Source organism: Mustela nigripes, chromosome 3, assembly GCF_022355385.1.
Source record: "Mustela nigripes isolate SB6536 chromosome 3, MUSNIG.SB6536, whole genome shotgun sequence".
Taxonomy (NCBI): domain Eukaryota; kingdom Metazoa; phylum Chordata; class Mammalia; order Carnivora; family Mustelidae; genus Mustela; species Mustela nigripes.
In genome coordinates, this window is record NC_081559.1 from 181,297,913 (window position 1) to 181,319,424 (window position 21,512).

General features: G+C 44.4%; 2 protein-coding genes and 1 long non-coding RNA gene across 6 annotated transcripts in view; 1 reads left to right on the plus strand and 2 right to left on the minus strand.

Annotated features, from left to right (window-relative positions):
- ANXA13 (annexin A13) overlaps window positions 1-21,512 on the minus strand; it is a 60,110-nt gene that overhangs the window by 28,723 nt on the left and 9,875 nt on the right. For both annotated transcript variants that reach the window (XM_059395119.1, XM_059395118.1), the window contains one exon: window positions 335-410. In XM_059395119.1, the coding sequence (XP_059251102.1) occupies window positions 335-410 (76 nt within the window). The remainder of the gene's footprint in view (window positions 1-334; window positions 411-21,512) is intronic.
- LOC132014281 (ADP-ribosylation factor-like protein 1) lies at window positions 2,242-2,984 on the minus strand. The gene has a single exon (XM_059395120.1). It carries the CDS (start codon window positions 2,777-2,779, stop codon window positions 2,336-2,338), a length of 444 nt encoding a protein of 147 aa, XP_059251103.1. The 5' UTR covers window positions 2,780-2,984; the 3' UTR covers window positions 2,242-2,335.
- LOC132013265 (uncharacterized) lies at window positions 8,705-19,519 on the plus strand. 3 transcript variants are annotated; one of them, XR_009402943.1, is made up of 6 exons: window positions 8,705-9,064; window positions 9,180-9,220; window positions 9,744-9,836; window positions 17,027-17,731; window positions 18,585-18,709; window positions 18,870-19,519. It is a non-coding gene; the product is annotated as an uncharacterized LOC132013265 (long non-coding RNA). The 3 variants fall into 3 exon arrangements; XR_009402944.1 differs by having other exon boundaries at window positions 9,734-9,836; window positions 17,027-18,709; XR_009402942.1 differs by having other exon boundaries at window positions 17,027-18,709.

Consider the following 21,512-nt stretch of genomic DNA (forward strand, 5'->3'; position numbering starts at 1 on the left):
CATCAGTCCCTATTTCCCACCACCTCTCATGAAAGAGATCAGAGGGGCTTGGATGACATTAAGATTGCATGCTTACACTTCCCATGAAGTTTCTTCGACCTCAAGGTCAAATTCAATGTCCTAGTGTCCAATTTTTAACTATCATGTTGAATCTTGAAAAGAATTAGGATCTGGTTATAGTTTGGAGATCTTTTACAAAGAAAACGCTAGAAGTAATTAACTTGGGTTGCTTGGAATGCACAAGGTCATCTTTCTAAGATCATGGGAAAGTTAGACATGAGATCAAATTTAATCAACATCTAAAATAAGTTAAAAAGCAAAATATATTTCATACCCATTCCTTTGCAGGCTTTGTTGAGCTTTTTGGCATCCCGATCCACATCAAAACCCTGATGACTCCTTGCTTTGGCCTGGAGAAAATAATTGAAAAGGTGAGTGGACAATGTAGGCATTCCTGAATTATCTCTGAATGACACTGGTAGCTATTTGGAAGATGAAGAAGTCATCGAAATGAGGAACCAGCTGCCACTTTACACATGGTGCATGTGGAAATCAGCTGGGAAAACTCTGGCCTCAGAGAGATGACTGGTACTCCTTGGAGCCAGCTGGCCTTGGATGACCACAGAGAATGGGTCCCTCTGTTTGTAAGGACAATCAGCCCGAGATGAGATGTTTTGACATCAATTCTACCTTTGTGTGACTGCCTCTGAGACAGAGAATAATAAAGTGGGTCAATGTCCTAGAATGCTAGTTCTTTTTTTGCCATGAAACACAAGTAAGTCTAGGGAATAGTGTTGCCAGGCAGAAGCTGGGGTTCTAGATCTTATCACAGAAGCATCTGGTGACCTGGACTAAAGCTTTGCCATCCACCCAGTGAGAGACCCAATATTTAGTTTGCCAGAGATACCTACGGGCTGGCAATAGCAGAGTTACCGGTTTTTACTGTTCTTTGGGGAGAGAATGTTCTGTTTATACACTAAGCTAGTGTTTCTCAGACTTTGGTCATTGGTATGATACATGCACAAATTTGTCCACAGCTATCAAAGTCTTCATTATTATTATTTGGTTATTATTTTTCTTTCAGCTGACCTACTTGGTTTTTACTGAAAGTTATTTTAAAAAGGAAATCTATTAGCACTAAAATGGAAAAACAGTATTGGTTGCCCAAATGAAAATCAACATAAAAATAAATGTGTCACATTATCATATGATCTCCCTGATATGAAGAAGTTGGGAGGCAACGTGAGGGGTTTGGGGGCTAGGGAAGGAAAAAATTGAAACAAGATGGGATCGGGAGAGAGGCAAACCATAAGAGACTCTTAATCTCACAAAACAAACCGAGGGTTGCTGGGGGGAGGCGGGTAAGGAGAGGGTGGTTGGGTTATGGACGCTGGGGAGGGTATGTACTATGGTGAGTGCTGTGAAGTGTGTAAGCCTGATGATTCACAGACCTGTACCCCTGGGGCTAATAATACATTATATGTTTATAAAAAATTAAAAAAAATAAATGTGTCACTATTAAAAATGTAAAGGTGTGAGGTTAATTGCAGTGACACAACTTGCAGCTTTGAACAGACCCTGTGTTTTCTTAGTTCTTGGCCTTCCCCCACAGAGATTCTCTTTGATGACGTATGTCCCTTTCCTCCCGTCCTCTGATGAAGGCTGGGGTAAGTGCCACTGTCTGCACTGCCCACCTGACCCTGCCTTTCGTTTCCTTTGGCACCTCTGGGGAAGGAGTAGGAAACCACATAAGGCCCAGTAGACATGTTGTGTTTGTTTGGCACTGCTGTTCCTTTGGGGGGCTTTCCTGTCCCCCATTTTATGTGTTTTCTTTTTTTTTTTTTTTCAGGGTTAAGATATTTATTAGTGTTTATACAAACAAGCTGCAACTACTACTTCAAAAATAGGAGGGTTTTTCCTCAGTAAAGAGTACATTCTTTAATAGGACTCTATTTGAATAAGAATTCCATACAAATAGAATATATACTTAACACAAGAAAGCAAGGGAGGATTTTACATTACACAGAACAGACATTCCGTTGGTTCAATCATGGGTGAGTTACCCTTCCAATCAAATACTTATTTTTTATATTTATTACAAATATTGCATTCAGTTCAGTATATGCCAACAATCACACAGTTTTAACATTTAGTAGCATGAAGCCCACTTAACTGTTTCCTTCCAAAGGGATATAGGATGTAGTCTTCATTTCACAAGGGTAGAAGTGACTGAACTACTGTCTGCTCTTTAATGTTTCAACTAACCATTCCATTGCCTCATCAAGGCCAGTGCCTTTGGTTGCTGAAGTTTTGAATATTTGCCATTTTCGGTCCTTCAGTGCGGGTAACCAAGTGAATTTGCCATCTCTGAGGGAGTCATGGCCTGTTCCATGTCCTGCTTATTTGCAAACACCACTAAAATGGCTTTTCTCAGCTCTTCTTCCTCCAACATAGCAACTAACTCTGATTTGGAAATGCCAATTCGATCTCGGTCACAACTGTCTACCACATAAATGACTGCATCTGTGTTTGAATAATAACATCTCCAGTATGGCCTGATACTTGTCTGTCCTCCTAAATCCCAAACTTGGAATTTAAGGTTCTTGTATGTTACCGTCTCAACATTGAATCCAATAGTAGGAATAGTAGTAACGACTTCTCCAACCTGTAATCTGTATAAAATTGTAGTTTTTCCTGCTCCATCTAATCCCAAAATTAAAATCCTCATTTCCCGGGTTCCAAACAGACTGGAAAAAATACTTGAGAAAAACCCACCCATGGTGAACCGCCTGTCCGCCCTTGTCGGTGGTCAGAGACAGGCCCCGGCCTCGGCAGCTACTCCTATTCGGGCCTCGGCGCCTCCACCTCTGCTCGCCTTGGCCTCCGGGTCCGGCTTCGGCTCCCAAGCGAATCCCTTGGAAGTCCGGTCAGCCAGCAACTTCCACGTCGGACTCCCGGCGGGGGCGGGAGCGGGAGCGAAGGGCCGCAGCCCCATTTTATGTGTTTTCATTGGGGCCATGAGTCATGAGGGTTAAGCCCTCTTGTGCTGCCCTTGGGTGGACACAGACCTTGTCTGGCAGTTGTGACTGGCTCAGGAGTGGGAGTATAACCCAAGCCAGATCAGAGTCTTGTCTTTGGTTGATATGGAGATGTTGACAGAGAGAGAGAGAGAGAGAGAGAGAGAGAGAGCGAGCGCTCTTCTGACTGGGCTTGTCCAGCTGAGAGAATGAATCTAGAGCAAAGCAAGGCAGAGACAAAAAGCAGAAATAGGGAGAAAGAGAGAGAGAGATTGAATAGCACTCTATAAATCCTCAGACAGCAATGCCTGTTTCCTAACACGTCCCAGTTTTGTTAGTGAACTACCACTTTCTCGAAGTTGATGAGCTGGATTTCTGCCCTTGCACCAAGTATTCTGACTCCTATCCGCGGACTAGAGGAGGGCTGGCTTCGAGGCCTTGGTTAATTGAGAATCCTGTAATCCTAGAGCCAACGGGGTCTTTTAGGGCCACTGATCCCCTCTCAGCTCGATGGAATCACTCCACGGTCAGGCCCATCTTGAAGTCTCCATTTCTGAAGCATGTGGACAAGGCGACTCGCATTTGTTGAACGCCTGCCACATGCCCAACAGTTTCTTCACTCACAGACCTTTCTTCATTATTTACCCAGAAGAGAGCCATTAGGACTCTGAGTTACAGAGAAGGAAGTCTGGGTTCAGGCAGGTTAGGGAATGTGTGTGAAGCCTCGTGGGCTGTACTCAGCTCAGACTGCCTCCTCACACGCATGCTGAGTCCTGTGCACCATCGTTCCTCGCACTCCAAGTATGACCAGGACCATCTTGTTCAACTGAAGGACAACTTCTCCCATTTCTCTTTCCAAATCACCTGTGTGGTGTGAGAAAGCTATCTGGTACTGAGGAAGGCTTGTTGGAAGGGTGAGCGACATCATTTTCAGGGTTCAGTGTAAAATGAAAACGAAGGACCTGGGTTTGAAACGGATTTAGAACTTTAAGATGGTGATATCAGAGCATTAGAGTGAGTGCAAGGCCTCTCTGGGTGTGGGGCCTGTGTGACTGCCCAGGCTACACACCAGAGAGGCTGTCCTGCCTGTCGATGGAATTCTCTGAGTGTGGGAGCGTGGGGTTGGCAATCTCAGACTCAGAAGAGCCAATGGTGTCTTGGCTGTTCGTTAGGAGTATTTTCTGGAGGGTTCTGATAGTCAGAATTGAACCGGAACAGCAGACACCTCTTTGTAACAGGCTGATTCATAAACTGTTCTTTCAGCCTCTTTGGTGCTGAGAAGTTGGTGGGACTTCACAGAAATCGAGACAGAGACACAGGGCTCCGTGAACAGCTAAGCCGGTGATGCCCCGGCTGAGGGCAGAGGGGATGGAGTTCAGCTGGGGTTACGTTTGCTCAGTCCCAGGCTGGCAGGGCTGCTGCTCCCCCAGAGAGACACATTCCTTCCTCCTTTGCACAAAGATGAGCCCAGGACTTGCAGAAGCCATGTGGAAACTTGCTCAAGATCACTGGGCCAGGTGATGGCTGACTTGGAGCCAGGGCCAGACTGGCTCTGTCAAGTCTAAAAGGACATTCCCATCCTTCCTCCCCTAACTGTTTCAGGAAGGTGGTTCCATGATACACGTCACAGAGTTATAGGAGCAGAAAGAAGGGGAAACTGTGCCTCAGAGCTTGACCCAGTCCTAGTCAATACCAAGTGTTGTTTGAAATTTTAAAAAATTAATGTAAATTTCTATTAAGAAAGAAAGAAAGGAAAAAAACCTTCTGAAAGTCTAGTTCATCCAAGGCTAAAAAACAAAGAAGTATCTTTTGGTCCAAAATAATTGTGCTGTGGGGGGTGGGGGCAGTGGGAGAATGTTGAACCTCATTTTAGGAATAAAGATAACATTGAGACAACTTTTTCCTTTTTTGCTTGATTGAAAGTGCAGCATTTAGTCTCTCTAGGAGACCTCCGTTGGACTTTTTTTTTTCTTTTCTTTTTTTTTTTTTTTTTAAGTTTTTTTTTTTTTTTCGGGGGGGGGGGAAGAGAGCGAGCACAGGCAGACAGAATGGCAGGCAGAGGCAGAGGGAGAAGCAGACTCCCTGCCGAGCAAGGAGCCCGATGTGGGACTCATCCCAGGATGCTGGGATCATGACCTGAGCCGAAGGCAGCCGCTTAACCAACTGAGACACCCAGGCGTCCCCTCTGTTGGACTTCTAACCTATAGAAGTGCAGGATAATAAATGTATGTTGTCTTCAAAAAATGCAGTTTAAAAGTCTCTATCAGATGCACAACCATCGGCAGGGCAGGTGGAAATTAATCTTTCCTAGGTTCCTTCTAAGAACCACTCTTCGCCATGTTGGTTATCTTTCCTAATCCAAAGAGAATTCAGTCTTGTTCCTCATAACAGCGGGCTATTTGGTGCCATGATTCCGGAGTCAGAATCATGTGAGGGACTTAGTTAAAAGGGGGAGGGAGGCGAGAAAACAGCGTGTTAGGAATTTCCCCTCGTGGCTGGGACAGCCTCCACAATGGACACATTCATCAGTGCCGCCCAGTGTTGATGCAAGGGGTGTCCTTGGCCTGTTCTGATGAGCTGGGGAACCACCTTCTCTGGAATGTATGTGGAGCGGACATTCCACCTCCATTGTTCATTGTTAGCAAGCCAGGCAGCTGCCTTTGGGGCTTTTGAAACCTGAGGCCACTGAGCAGAACTTCCATTGGAAGCCAGTCTGCAGGAATGCGGGTCAGACACAAAAGGGGGGTGCAGGGAACTCGGGCCTGAGGACAGACCCCACCGTGAGGATCTAGGCAAATACACAATATTCCATCTGCTTTCTCAGCAACACAGAGGCAGAACAGCAGTCCTTTTTTGTTTTCTTTCAATTTCTTCCCAGCATTTGCGCTGACACTCATGAGACGCATTAAAAAGACACGATGTTAAATGCTAAGAAAAATGATTTCAGAAGTCTGGGCTGTGAGCCCACGAAAATCCAAGTTTGAATGTGGTTCTGTCCCTTAGCAGCCATGTGAACTTGGGTCATTAACCTCTAAGCCCTCATTTTCTCACCTATAAAATGGGGTCAATGTCTCCCTTGTTAAGATTTGAGGCTTACGCAAGATAACATTTCCAAGGCTAGATAGATAGGGACCCACAGAACTGCTATGGTTTTCTCTGCTTCTTTGGGTCAGCTCTTGGTTTTGGGGCATATTTTGATTAGACAAGTTTGGAAGATGATCTATCTATCATCTATCTATGTGGGAGGTATCTTCCAAACTTGATATTGTGAGATATAGGTATATCTCTAATGCCCCAGACTGGATTTGAATCCCAGTGTAGCTGCTCATTACTAACGTGCCCTTGGGCAAGTTCAAGAACCTCTCTGTGCTGTGGTTTCCTCATGCAAAATGTGGATAATAATAGTGTCTACTCACAGGAATCTTATGAAAATTTAGATGAAGTCCTTCATACAAAGCATCTAAAATAAAGCCTAGCAGAGACTGTGTGCTTAAAAAATGTAAATGGAAAAAAAAATGTAAACGATATCTACTGAAGGCAGATCAGCAACGAACCTTGCAGAATATTTTAAACCCTTGCAGTTTGGATCTGGAGTTCCAGACACATTTTTTCCACACCAGGCAGTAAAGTGGCTCACAATTCAGGCTGTGCGCAGACCAGGTGACCCAGGATGACACCCCAACACCACATTTTATTAACTGCCTCATTTGACTAGCATGATAATTAGCACCTCATGGCGTGTGAGGATCTCCCTGAGATACAACCCTGGTGAGGTGCTTGCCGGTGCAGTCAGGCCAGTGCAGTCTGGCTCACAATGGAAACAGATACCATTAATTCAATGAAAAGCACTGCCTGGTGCATGGATAAGCCGGTATCTTTCAGTCTTCCTTTTGCTTCCTTCTAGTGTGTCTGCATGGCACTTCTCTGTGTCTCCATGTTCCTGCATCTTATTTTTTTAAAGATTTTTTGTATCTACTTGAGAGACAGAGAGAGAGAGAGAGAGGGAGAGCTCCAGGTGGGTGAAGGGCAGAGGGAGAAGCAGACTCTCTGCTGAGCAGACAGCCTGATTGTGGGGCTCGATCCCAGGACCCTGAGATCATGACCTGAGCTGAAGGCAGATACATAACCGACTGAGCCACCCAGGTGCCCCCTCACTCCTGCATCTTAAATGAGGAAATGAATGATCCATTTTAACGGAAGGGGGAGGCATACGAAATAAACGGAGATACTGTGAGCCTAGAAGCAGTGTCACATGGGCAGAAAGAATGCTGAAAACACTCTGTGAAATGACTCAGAGATGTGCCAGCTTCAGCACACCAACTGCCCAGGAGGGAGGCTGGCTTTTGTATCAAGTTTTGATACTGTCCCCTGCCCACAGCCTTGCCAACCAGAAGGGTCAAAGTGGAGAAACAGACACCTGACCAAAGGCTTCTACCCCAGCGCAGTTCGAGGAAAGCCGAACTCTCAGGATCCAAGAGAACGTCTTGAGAAAACCTTCCTCCAGCTTGCACTGAGCTCTGGGGACAGTGTGTGAAAAAGCTGGCTGAGGGCTATGACTGGCAGACAGTTGCTTTGTATTATATGGTAACCAGAATGTTCCAGGACCCAGCCTTAAGGGTACTCCTATTTAAGGACACTCCCACTCATCTGTCCTGGTGACCTCATCTATCTGGAGAGCATCAAGACTGGAAAATAAGGATATATTTCTCAGGAGAGACCTGTGAATTTAATTAAAGAGCAATGCACAGCGGGCAAATTAGCCTCTCCTGGGAACGGTTCCTCCTCTCTCCCTGCTTCCTTCTCTTTTTTCTCTTCCTTCTTTTTTCTATCCTCCTCCCCTTTTCCTCCCTCCCCTTCCTTCGGCAGACAAGTAGGGAAGCTCTGCCCCAGGGGAGGAGGACTTGACCAATGAAGTGCCGTCCTTCCCCCGGGGAAATTCACAGGGAAGCAGATCAGCGACCAGAGCATTAATGACAGGGCGCACTCTTTGGGTGCAAATAGCTGGGAGGAGGAAGAGGAATTTTTAGGGAGAAGCTGATATTCATGCTGGTTCTTGAAAGAGGAATAGAAGTTAGGAAGGCAAAATACAGACATACATGTAGATGTACATGCATGTATACCTATGGAGTGATGAAGGTGGGGAAGAACATTGCGGGGAGAGACCACAGCATGATGCGTTCTGGGTCTATGTATGTGTGTGCCTACCTATGACCTGCCATTGAACTACGGCAGAACAGACATGATTGATTTAAACATGACATAATGACATCACATGGACTTGGGAGTAGGACCTACTGTACTCAGTTATGCTCTGACCCTTGCTGGTGGTTAGGAATCTCCTGGGCAAGCTGACCCGTATCTCTGAGCCATTGCTGTCTCAGGTTTAAAGTGGTCGTGCACCTGCTCACGGACAGCACGCGGTCTGGATGCAGTCGTGTGCGGGAAGCCATGCAGAAGCATGGCGATCACTTGGTCGCTGGCACGTAGGAGGTGCTCAGTGACGTAAGGATGCAGGGGTCACTTGAAGCATTATCAAAATGTCATAGGACTGGTATTTGCATTGTTTGCTCTTTCCAGTGCAGTTCCCCAGAAGGCCCGGCTTGCTGCAATTCGCTCGGTAAATATTTGAAAGCCGTTGCTTGGTACCCAGGATCTGAGATAGGAGGCCTCTGAGGAAGTGCCGGAGAGCACAGGGCAGAGGGCTCGCTGTACACGGATCGAAATGGGGCTGCTGCCCGAGCCGACAGGAAATCGGGAGCAGGCTGAGGAGATTTAAAATGAGGACCAGGATTAAAACCGGGTGGTGGCCCGGGCTTTTTAAGCAGGGTCCAGGAAGGGAAAGGCAGGCAAGGGTTGTGCTGGGGAGAGCTTCCGACACGGCTGAATTCTCCCCCTTGTAAGCAATGACCATGACCGCTGCTAGGTCCTGGTACCTCGAGCCAGCGTCGGCGATCAGGGCCAATCTTGCTCTGCATAGACTTTAAAGTAATTAGAGACTTGGGGAAACTGAGTTCCAGTCTGGGAGGGACTTCTTTGTGGCCACACAGGTATCTACTCTCCCAAAGAGATTTACCCTTAAACCTGGCATGATGCTATCTTTCTCTCCTTTCTAAGTCTCTGTTTCCCATCTGAAAGATAACAATGTCTTGTGGGTTGTTGCAGGGATATGCATCAAACACGCGTGGCAGGAAGCTTGGCCCACGGTGAGTGCTTAGTGTTATTTTTATTCCTTCCATCTTGACCTGCTTCCTATGGGGGGTCAGGTGAGCCCCTGATATATTGCTTTGTGTGGCACCTTTAAAATAACCCATTACATAATTTTGTCCTAAATCATAAACTATTTTTTACTTATAGATAAGTAGTAAGCTGGGCTTGAGAGTTAAAGGGAAATGTAAGGAATGACCCCTGAAAACTGAGGATGACAGCAAAATACAAAGTACTTACTATGTGCCAGGCACTGGCCAAAACAATTCACATAGAGTACTCACTTAATCCTCACAAACACCTTATAAATAAGTTGAGAAAACCAAGACACAGGAAGGTTAATAAGCTGTCTGAAACCCCACAGTTCCTAAGGGATGGAATTCAAACCTACAGAGTCTGGATCTAGAACCTCTACCATTGACTTCTTACTAACCACATTTTTTGGTCCCTTTCAAAATTATTGTTTTTTAATTTGGTGGTAGAAATTCTCAGTTCAGCTCTTAGAACGTTAGTATTTTACAGAAACACCAGCTGAGACCTGTGAGTTGTCCGCTGACCAGGCAAGCCAAGGTTCCCTTGCATCGCGTGAGATCAAGAAATGCCCTTGACCATGAGGTAGGAGGAAGTGAAATGAAAATGAAGGCCAGTTACCATGATTTGCAAGGCAAAATGGACAGTCTCTTCCCGTGGGCAAAGTATATGTTCAGGAAAGGCGCTGTCGTCAGTTCTGCTGTCAGTATCCTTTTGAATCTGATGGAATCGTGTTTTCTGCTTCTCATCTGTGAACTAGGACTAATACCTGCCCTACATAATACCTGCAGAATCTTGGGACGATGAAATAAGACACTGTGATTCATTACTGCATGATTCACAATAAGCAATATAGGGCAATGTAAGTGTCCATCAACACATGAATGGATATAGAAGCTGTGGTACACACACACACACACACACACATTTACACACAAAACTGAAATATTACTTAGCCATGAGAAAGAAGGAAATACTATTGGGGTGCCTGGGTGTCTCAGTCAATTAAACACCTGACTCCTGATTTCAGCTCAAGTTATGATCTCAGGATCGTGAGAGCCCCATATTGGGCTCTGCGCTGGGCATGGAGCCTGCTTAGGATTCTCTTCCTCTGCCCCTTCACACCTCTCTCCCTCTCAAAAAAAAAAAAAAAAAAAAAAAAAAGAGGAGGAGGAAATCCTGTCATTTGTAAGAACATGGATGGACCTTGAGGGCATAATGCTAAGTGAAATAAATCAGATAGAGAAAGAAGTACTGTATGATATTGATGTATGATAATATATATGATATATGATATCACATATAGGTGGAATTAAAAAATACAAACTTGGGGCACCTGGGTGGCTCAGAGGGTTGGGACTCTGCCTTTGGCTCGGGTCATGGTCTCAGGGTCCTGGGATCGAGCCCCGAGTTGGGCTCTCTGCTCGGCGGGAAGCCTGCTTCCCCCTCTCTCTCTGCCTGCCTCTCTGCCTACTTGTGATCTCTCTCTCTGTGTCAAATACATAAATAAAATATTTAAAAAAATAAAAAAATACAAACAATAGAACAGAGACTAGAATGGGGGTGGGGAGAAAGAGATGTTGATCAAAGGATACAAACTTCTAGTTATGAGACAAATAAGTTCTGGGGATCTAATGTGGTTATAGTTAATAATACTGTATTGCATACTTGAAAGTTGCTAAGAGAGTAGATCTTAAATGTTCTTACCAAAAAAGAGAAACTGTAAATGCATTTATGCCTAATGCAGGTGTGAGCTAGGTTATAGTGGCAATCACTTTGTAATATGCAAGTGTATCACATCAACACATTGTCCAGCTTATACTTACATAATGTTATATGTCAACTATACCTCAGCAAAGCCATATGAAAAGATAATATGAGAGTTCTGGGCAGGGAGATTTCAGGATGATGATCCAGAACAGGCAGGGGAGAAACTGGCTTCTTTTGTCTTTCTCCAACAGGCTGTCAGGGTGCTTCCTCCTCCTCCTCTTCCCCACCTCACCCCAAACCTTCCTGTTTCCTCTTTACTAAAACATCTTGCCCTCTGAGTAGTGGAGGGATCCTAGCTAAGGGACTGCAGAGGCCATCTGAAAGCTGAAAAGCAGGCAGCCAGCAGGATGACCAAGGTTTCCCATATGTTTATTCTTCTGGGTGACAGCTTTCCAGCCTGATAAACTGTCTAACATTTTCATAGGTAAAATCTCATTTCTCCCTACCTCATGGACTCTAGACTGATTTGTCTTATTAGAAAGGGTCAATCAGTGTTCAATGGGGGAAAGAAGAGGGAGATACTGCCAACAGATTCTTTACCACACCAGCAGGCAGAGAGGGAAGTGGGGGGTTGGCGGGAAGCAGGCTCCCGGCCAAGCAGAGAGCCCAATGCAGGGCTCAATCCCAGGACCCTGGGATCATGACCTAAACTGAAGGCAGAGGCTTTAACCCATTGAGCCACCCAGGCGCCCCTTGCTCCTCCATTTCTTAAACACCTGGTTGCCCACCATTGGGTCCACTGGCAGCAGTGGAGAATCTGTCTACTTAAGGGAATTTGCTGAAGCCGCATCTCCCCTCTGGAACCATTCCTGACCCTCTTGGGAAAGACTGAGGACTTTCTGCCAGCTGGGTGTGGGACCTAAGGCAGCCAGCTGTTTGATTGTCCAAGACGGAGGGTTTCCTAGGATGTGAGGTTTTCAGTGCTGAAATGTCCTGAGTAAACCAGGATGGTTGCCACCCAAGCTGAAGCTGACTTTACAGGCTTTCAAGGGCCAACTGTGTGCCTCTCTTCCCAACTCTGTATTCAATGAGCTCCTGTTAGTGACTTGAAATCAGCTGGGATTTCACATTTATGCTATGGAAATTGGCCTCTGGCACAAATTGGGTTTTTGTCCCCCATCCCCCACCAAGAGCTGGTTGTGAGACATGATCTAGCATACCAGTTTCTCCTTTGAACTTATACTCCACTCCAGAGATTTCTATCAGATCTCCTTAAGATACATTATTATACTTATTCACTAGTTTATCTCCCTCCTTGGACTGTAAACCACTTGGGACCAAGAACCATGTCCTATTCCCTGTCCTATCTCCAGCACCTTTAGCATAATGCCTGGCACATTATAGGTAATTGGTAAATGTTTTACATATTAATGGAAGCTGGTCTGAAGTCTCTGCAGCCGTGAGGCATTTCTCATCCCTCTAGAGGATGTAGAATCTTTTTCCTTTGTATGTGACAGAATATGCCACAAGCTTTTTCCTTTGCATTCTGCCTGGCCTTATTCCACTTTGTATCAATGTCAGAGAACAGAGGAGGGGGAGAGCAAAGTTATCCGTTTGGATATCTAGAACTGATAATGATGTCAAGCCTTCTAGGGTAATGAAGAAGAGAATGAAAAAAGGATAGTAAACTTAGGACACCTCAGAGAGCCATTCAGACCCCACCTGGAGGCTCAACAGGAAACACAAATGGAAAGTGAATACCTAAGATTTTCAGGTCTGGAATCGTTTGAACAAACCATAGTTTGGGGGCTCTCAGAATTGAAACTTATGGAAGAAATTGTGGACTCTGAGTGAGATGCTCTGAGCAAAACACAGATGAATACCTTTTTGACCACAGATGCACATTAGAATCATCTGAGATGTTTTAAAATAAACAAATGTCTGAGTTTCATGCTGGTCCTATTAAATCAGAATCTCTGATAGAGGTATATACTAGGTATAAGTACTTTCAAATCTTACCAGGTAATCCAATGTGCAGCCAGGTGCTGGTCTGACAAAGATCAGAAACTTTCTCATTGGCAGCCCAATGAATCAGAAAGAAAACTTAAAAATGTGCTGAGGGTTGACACAGGTAAGAAATCCTAGACTTTATCCAAGGAGCAGAAGATAAAGGAAAGAGGCTTATCATAGATTCTTAGGGTAGAAATTCAACCTAGGGTTTTCAAAATGGGTGGCATGGAACACTGAATATATTAAAACCCTTTGGACTTTTAACTGAAAAGGGAATTTGTTTTTAAATTCTCTCTCAGTTCTTCTGATTGAATCATTCTTTGCTTGGTGACAGTATGTCTTTCACACTCTTTCAACCCAGGGATTGGCAAACTACAGACTATGGTCAAATTCTGGCCTGTCCACTGTTTTTATAAATAAAGTTTTATTGGAACACAGCCAACCCACTCATACACATTTAATCAATGGCTGCTTTTATACTTCAGTGGCAGAGCTCAATAGTGGTAACAGAGGTTGTGTGGCCCACAAAGCCTGAAATAATTATTTTGCCAACCCCTTCCATACTTTATGCCAGTAGATCTTTTTATCAGAAAACAGATGGCAGAACCTGAGCCTTCAGCTGGCAATAGTATTTAGTTAGAATTTAATATAGTCTTTTTTGCTTTCATTTAGTTATCTATACTTATATCAACTGATAATGATTTTCCACTTATGGTATTGATATAAATTTTCTTTTTAAGATAAATTTTTGTGTGTCAACAAGATGAGTGAGTTTAAAGAAAATAGTTAACAGAACTATTAGTAGAATAGGTGGCATGTGTATTTGGCAACATTCACGAAGTTCTTACTTAAGTCTGAAGTTTGGGAAACAGTGAATGTATTCAGTCCCCTCATTTTATAGGTAAACTGAGGTCTAGTTATTAAGTCATTTTGCCCAGGATCACTTACTTGCTTTAGGGAGATATCTGGGCCCCTCCCTGAGGACAAAGCTCTTTTACCTCTAAGTGGTTACTTGTTTGTACTTTGAAACCGGTTAGTGTGAATGCAACATATTGTACTACTAAAGTTCATAAATTCAAAGCCAGAAATACCCTGGCAACATTTCCACAGACATGTTTAGTAGACACTGATGGGCAATTTGAAACACAACGGAGTGGCCATTCACCTCTTTAAACATGACTCTTGGGTGAGTAGTGGCATATAGTTTCATTAAGTTGATAGTTTCTAGGGCATGGTTTCCTTGGAACAGCACATGTGTTTGTTTGTTTGTTTTTAAGTCTTGATTTTTGTGTTTTAAATCAAAATCTGCTTAAATGCTTGTCAGAGCAAGAAGCAAAACTACTAATTAGATAAAGAAGATGTGGTACATATACACAATGGAATATTACTCAGCCATCAGAAATGATGAATACCCACCATTTGTACTGATATGGATGCAACTGGAGAGGATTATGTTAAGTGAAGTAAGCCAAGGAGAGAAAGACAATTATCGTATGGTTTCACTCATATGTGGAACATTAGCAATAGCATGGGGAACCATGGGGGAAGGGAGGGAAATCCAAAGGGGGAGAAATCAGAGAGGGAGATGAACCATGAGAAACCACGGACCCCAAGAAACAATCTGGGTTTCAGAGGGGATGAGGGTTGGGGGAGGGGGTAACAGGGTGATGGGTATTGAGGAGGGCACTTGCTGTGTTGAGCACTGGGTTATACTTAACTAATGAATCACTGAACACTGCATTAAGGACTAATATACTATATAAGGACTTCTATACTATGCAGTGGCTAACAGAACATAATAAAAAAACTTGATAGGTAAAAAAAAAAAAAAGAAAAAATATGTACCATATTGTATTTGTTGGGTCTATTTTTAAACACAGTTTCAATCTTATAAGACTATTTGGTATTTCACCATGTAATTACTGTTCCATTAGGATTCTCCACAGTCACACCGACTAACAGCAAAGCTGATTCTTCTATTCTTAGATCTTTTTCCCACTTGGGCCTTTCCAGAGGTCTGTTAATCAAGGAGGTCAACCAGATAGCTAGGCAGTGTGTCAGGAGGTCTGAATTCTAGCTAACTTTTGAAGAGTGATGAGTACACAGAACTATTTGGCTGTTGATCTATGCTTTCAGAGATGCAATTGTAAGGTGACATATATGAAGTATGTGTTTGGCCATTACTCTAAATGGGTGGGAATGGTCGCATCATTTGGAAAAAAAGGCTGAAAAGAAGAAAAACATCCACTTGATTCAGATCTTGATATGTGTTCTTAAAAAACGAGTGAAACTTTTTAGATTAAAAAAAAAATGACCTTCCTTCTAAATTTGGGATTATTAGTATGTTGGCACTTTGAGAATACCTTTTAATGAAGACTGCTATAATTAGGTCATTTTCCAGAAAGACAAATTTTTCAGGCTATGTCCTCTGGGTTCCACATTAAGTTGGTGTGATGTTTACCTATCAAAGGTTGGGACCTGTCCTTAAGGAGATCTAACATTAAGACCCTCCAATATCTAATGCCTTAAAGTGGTGGATACCATCATTTCTGAAGATACTGACAATATTATCAGAAATACAATGTGACTGACCCACTATGCACTAAGCTCTGTTATAGGGAGACTAAAGGGGGCAGTCCTTTTGGGGGATACACCCAAACAGAAGGGATATGAGCAAATGGACTCATGACTGTTCAATTAGTGACTTTCCAGTTGAGCTCTGCTCATCTAGGCAGGAAAACCAGCAGCTCAGCAGCCTCAGTACAGGGTGTTTCTGTAGGGAAGCCCTTCTCACTCCAGCCATCAGAAGTTTCTAATTGGCTAACAGCCTTTCAGGGGAAACCGCTGCATCTCAGCTGCTGTTGTCACCAACAGGAGGACAAGGGTCGGTCTTGAAAAAGAGCTGGCTCTACCCTGTGATAAGAAAGGGCAATCAGGGGGCGCTTGGGTGGCTCAGTGGGTTAGGGCCTCTGCTTTCGGCTCAGGTCATGATCCCAGAGTCCTGAGATCGAGCCCCGCGTCGGGCTCTCTGCTCTGCAGGGAGCCTGCTTTCCTTCCTCTCTCTCTGCCTGCCTCTCTGCCTACTTGTGATCTCTGTCAAATAAATTTTAAAAATGATTAAAAAAAAAAAAAGAAAGGGCAATCAGGGGGCACTTGGGTGGCTCAGTTGGTTAAGCAACTGCCTTCTGCTCAGGTCATGATCCTGGAGTCCTGGGATCAAGTCCCACGTCAGGTTCCCAGCTCCATAGGGCGTCTGCTTCTCCCTCTGACCTCCCCTCTCATGCTCTCTCACTCTGTCCCTCTCTCTCTCTCTCTTAAATAAATAAATAAAATCTTAAAAAAGAAAAGAAAAGAAAAGAAAAGAAAAGAAAGGCAATCGGTGTGAGGGACTATCTCGGCCAGAGGGACGGGAATGCATGGTTCCTGACAGAAATTCAGTCAGATAAAGACAGTATGGGGGCATCTCCTGCCCTATAGCCTTGCTTGTACTAAGGTCTGTGTCTCATGAAGTGGTTCTCAACCAACCAGGGGCAATTTTGTCTCTCTGGGGACATTTGGCCATGTCTAGAAACACTGTCATAAACAGGGGAGTGCTAGTAGAATCTGGTCGTAAAGATCAGGGATTCTGCTAAATGTCCTACAAGGCACAGAACAGCCCCTCACAACAGAATTATTTGGTTCTAATGTCATTGTTGTGAGGATCTAACAGGATGAGGGTCTACCACCCTGGCCTAATGGTTGTAACAATCGTATAAACATGTTTCTTCCAAAGGTGTTGAGAAGGCTGGGGTGCTAGTGCAAATGGCATACACGCACTGACTCAGACAAGGTCCCCAGTGACAAAGAGCGAGTTATATAAAGTTATATAAAAGGGAGGATTAGACACGGAGGTTGGTGTCTTTTTCCCTTAGTTTTATTTTAAAGAAACTCAGATGGCAAATCTGAAAGATGAGTACTGGGACAAGGTAACTAGGAAGAAGAATCTGGGTTAAAGTTGGTCCAAAGTAAGAAGCTTATCATCACCCCCTGCTACTTTGTCTGCCTCACAATTACAGGCATCATGGCCTCCGCTGGCAGAAGGCTCAACCAGCAGTCTCTGCTGACTCATTCTTGGGGGCCCTTTAGTACTGTGCTCGGCTGGACAACTTGAAGTTTCTCCTGGAGGTGGAATTATATGTATTGCCTGGAAACAAGATTGTGTCCTGGGGAAAGTGACTGCCTTGATGTTGTCCACAGATGGTTTTGGGAGTCAGAAACCTCTGAAGAGTGTTAGACCTCCAGATATCCAATTACTGCTGTATTGCTTCAACGAAAGTGAACTTGGAGGATAAGGTGGTCGTGGGGAGATGACAGCCATTCCTCAGCTGTGACAAGAACCATGCCTTCAGGAGTTATGAAAAATGAAGCACTTTTCTCATTAGAAAAGAATTATCCATTTCCTTCTACTATCGCCAAAGGCTATTTTTCTGCCAATTCAATGAGAGTGTAAACTTGGGATTCATTGCTTGCAGGGAAAAAAAGAAGCAAGTGTACTCTGGGATCCTCAAGAGTCAATGATAAGTGGGTAAATGGAATTGAAAAGACTAAGTGCTGGGGGCTGAGCTGGGCTCACTGAATGGTACTGTGAACAGGGCATAACCAACAGTATGTGAACAAGTTCTGATTTGCTAAAAAGGAAACAAGGTGAAATAGCTAAATTTGCTTTGAGCAAATTTCTTTCTCCATCAGAATCAAAACAATGGATGCTATTCTCTCCCCTGGTAAGAGTTTAAAAATGCATTGGATCCAAGCCTATTAATTGTTTTTTTAAAATTCTTTTAAACATTTTTATCTTCTTCATCATTCCCACCACAACCATTCAAACCCCCATTCTAGGAAGGGTGAGCTATCTCGCTGCCTTTCTATCTGATCTTTGAGTCTTCATTCTCTATTTTAGTCCATCCAATAGTAGCAGCAGCAGCTGTAGTAATCTTAATAAAAATAATAGTTATAAGAAAGCAATAATGATAAAGCAGTAGCCTCAAACCTCAAGGGTTGGTAAGGCCAGCCTCTGCCACAGTGACAGTCCAAGGAGTACGTATATGACCAAGTCAGTCAGAACTTTTCCCTGACACATTATAGATGCTTAGTGAAAGAAACTCTTTACCTTGATATTGTTAATCTGGAGGTACATGAGGCCATGGACCTCTCTGTATGTGTGGCCATGCCTCCCTCTCACAAAAAAGCTTTTGCTTTTCACACGACTGGGCAATAGAAAAAGTTCATTTTCAGTAGGAGAGAATGAGGCCAACTTATGGAAAGAAGGAAAGTGAGCAAGAGGGTGAGAATGAGAGATAGATGCTAGGTGGCAAGATGATTTCCCTAGCCCCAGGGATGAATCATGGTTCATGGCTGTCCTCTTCTCCTTGACCAGTGATTCGTCTAGGAATGGACTTTTGACCAACTCTGGCCAATAAGATTGAATGGGATGCCTGCTTGGGGCTTTCCAAAAGGATTTTTCTCAGTGATGGGAGTGGTACATAAGAAGAAAGGCACTTTTTTCTCTATCCCCTTCCTTCTTACTTGTGATCCTATTGTGTGAGATCATGAACTTAAACCCAGACCACTGTCTAGTACCCATTAGGGGAGTTATGGCCAGCCCCTCGAGCATGGCAGAACAGAAGAGCAGACGTGGCCTTAATGGTGTGACTGAACAGCTAAACCAACATGGAGTCTTCTCCTTTCAGCTTCGTTTGAGGGTGAGTAATTAAATGTCTCTGTTATTGAAGCCACTGTTAATCCTGTAGTCTGCTACTTGTAGTCAAATGCATACTGACTTGAAAGCAAGATAAAACAGAAGAACTAGGAGTTCATATTCTCCAAATTACCTCCAGCCCAGATTCCTCTCTCGAATTTCAGATCCAGCTACCTGCTAGGCATTGTACTCAGGAGTCCCATGGAATTTCACACTCAACAGATCCCCAAACCAAACTCATCCTCATACTGTGTGAACCTCCACTTCACCCTGTCCCCAGGATCTACACCGTTCACCTGGGCACACAAGCCAGGTACCTGGGAATCACTCTATACTTTTCCTTGTCCCTCACCTACCTGTCCAGTTAGTTACATCGATTTGACCTTTTAATCTGCCCTCTTCTCTCCAATCCCATTGCCACTGTTTTAGCTGGGGGCAGGGGTTCATCATCTTTCTCCAGGGCCGCCACCTCTCAAGTGTTTTACTTGTCTTTGATCATGTTTCTCTCGAAAACTTCTACCAGCTTCCAGCACAGTCCATCCAAAGTGCAGCTCTGACCGTGTCATTGCCTTGCCTGAGACCCCTGAGGGACTCTCTATTGCCTGAGACACTGACTCTTAAGTGTGGTCCCTGGATCAGCAGCATCAACATAACTAGGTAACTTGTGAGAAAACAAATTCTCGGGCCCCACTAAAGAGTATCTACTGAATCAGACACTCTGGGGGTAGGGCCCAGCTCTCTGTTTAAACAAGCCTTCTGACGGAATCTGATGTACAAGGTTTAAAAGCCACTATGGGCTTAAAACCATAAACAAACGAACAAACAAATAAATAAATAAATAAATAAATTCATTCCTTGGTGTGGTAGGTTGAATAGTATCGCCCAGATTCTTGTCTACTTGGAACCTCAGAATGACCTTACTCGGAAACAGAATCTTTTGCTGATATAATTAGTAAAGGATCATGGATGATATCATCCTGGATTAGAATGGGTCCTAAATCCAGTGGCTGGAGTCCTTTTATGAAGAAGAGAAACAGAGACACACACCGAGGAGAAAACGATGTGAAGAAGGAGGCAGAGACTGGGGTTCCTCTGCCCTGCACCAAGAAATGCAATGCCTGGGGCTCATCAGAGGCTGAAAGAGGCAAGAAAGAAATCTTTTCCTGTACCTTCCCAGGAACACCCACCCTGCTAACACCTTGATTCCAAATCCCAAGACTCCAGAACTTTGAGAGAATGTATTTCCATTTTTTTTTTTTTAAGATTTTATTTATTTATTTGACAGACGAGATCACAAGTAGGCAGAGAGGCAGGCAGAGAGAGGAGGAAGCAGGCTCCCTGCTGAGCAGAGAGCCCGATCATGACCCGAACCAAAGGCAGAGGCTTTAACCCACTGAGCCACCCAGGCACCCTGTATATTTCCATTGTTTTAAGCCACCTAATCTGTGGGGTGCCTGGGTGGCTCAGATGGTCAAGCGTCTGCCTTCAGCTCAGGTCTTGATTGGGGGTCCCAGGAGAATTAATGTTCCGTGTAGGGCTCTGCACTCAGTGGGGAGTCTGCTTGTCCCTCTCCCTCTGCCCCTCCTCCCACTCATGCTCTCTTGCTCACTCACTCTTTCTCTCTCTCTCTCTCAGATAAATAAATAAAATCTTTTTAAGAAGCCACTCAGATTGTGATACTTTGCATATTAGCCCTAGGGTACTAATACACTTTGCATAGCAAACAAGGGCCTTTGGGTCTCACCCCTTCACATCTGTGTCACTGTTTCCTGTCCAGTGATCTATAAAGTATGTATGGCACACCAGTTAGGTGTCAAGCCCTGGAAACAGAGCCCTGAGTGAGACGCAGTGTCTACCCTGCAGGAGCTCCCAGCTGAGAGGGAGGGGCTAGCAGCTGCGCAGGCAGGTGATGCTTAATGGATTAAGTGCGTTGGTGAGTGGAGAGTTGTACTTCCGGTAGCATTACCCTTCTTGTACATCTCTGTGAAAACTCCAGCACTGTAAAGAACGCCCTTCTCCATGTCAGGAAGCCTGTTCTATTTCTTCCTCCCACACAGCATCACTCCCTCCTCCGTCCAAGTTTTGGACATGTTTCTCTTAGTGCAGCCATCACACATCATTATAATTATTTGTTCGCCTCCCTTGCTAGACTGTGGGCTATTTAAAGGGCATGGATTGTGGTCTTTTATTTCTCTTTTTATCTGTAGAGCCCCAAACAGTATCTGGCTCATAGGAGTTCCTTTTTTTCTTCCTTCCTCCCTCCCTCCCTCCCTCCCTTCCTTATCTTAGAGAGGGGAGAGAGAGAAAGATGGAAAGAGAAAAAGAGAGAGCATGAGCACAGGTAGGGGCAGAAGGAGAGGGAGAAGCAGACTCCCTGCTGATCAGAAAGCCTGACATAGGGCTTGATCCCAAGACCCAGGGATCATTACCTGAGCTGAAGGCAGACCCTTAACCAACTTCAGCACCCAGGCACCCTCATAAGAGTTTCTTTCAAAGAATACGTTGAACCGATGGGAAGGATGAAGAGTAGCTTCCTTCCTCTGCTGGTGGAGGGACCGTTGAGCTACCTTTTCTCTATGCATGCGGGATGTGTGGTGGGAGAATGCAGTCTGCGGTCAGGTGGACATCAGAATGGGGCAGTTTCCTGGGTTGCATTTGGTGTGAGAGCCTTGGAGGAGGATTCGGGGCTAAGCTGGCTTAGGAGGATATGGACAGCTCTGCAGGCTCAATGATGAGAGTGGTTCTTAGGCAAAGCTGGGCTGTAGCTCCATACCAGGCCTGTGAGATACTTTTGCTTCAATATTCAT

Bases quoted from the DNA above. Each gene is read 5' to 3' on its own strand.
- LOC132014281 (XM_059395120.1), bottom strand. From the start codon at position 2,779: ATGGGTGGGTTTTTCTCAAGTATTTTTTCCAGTCTGTTTGGAACCCGG.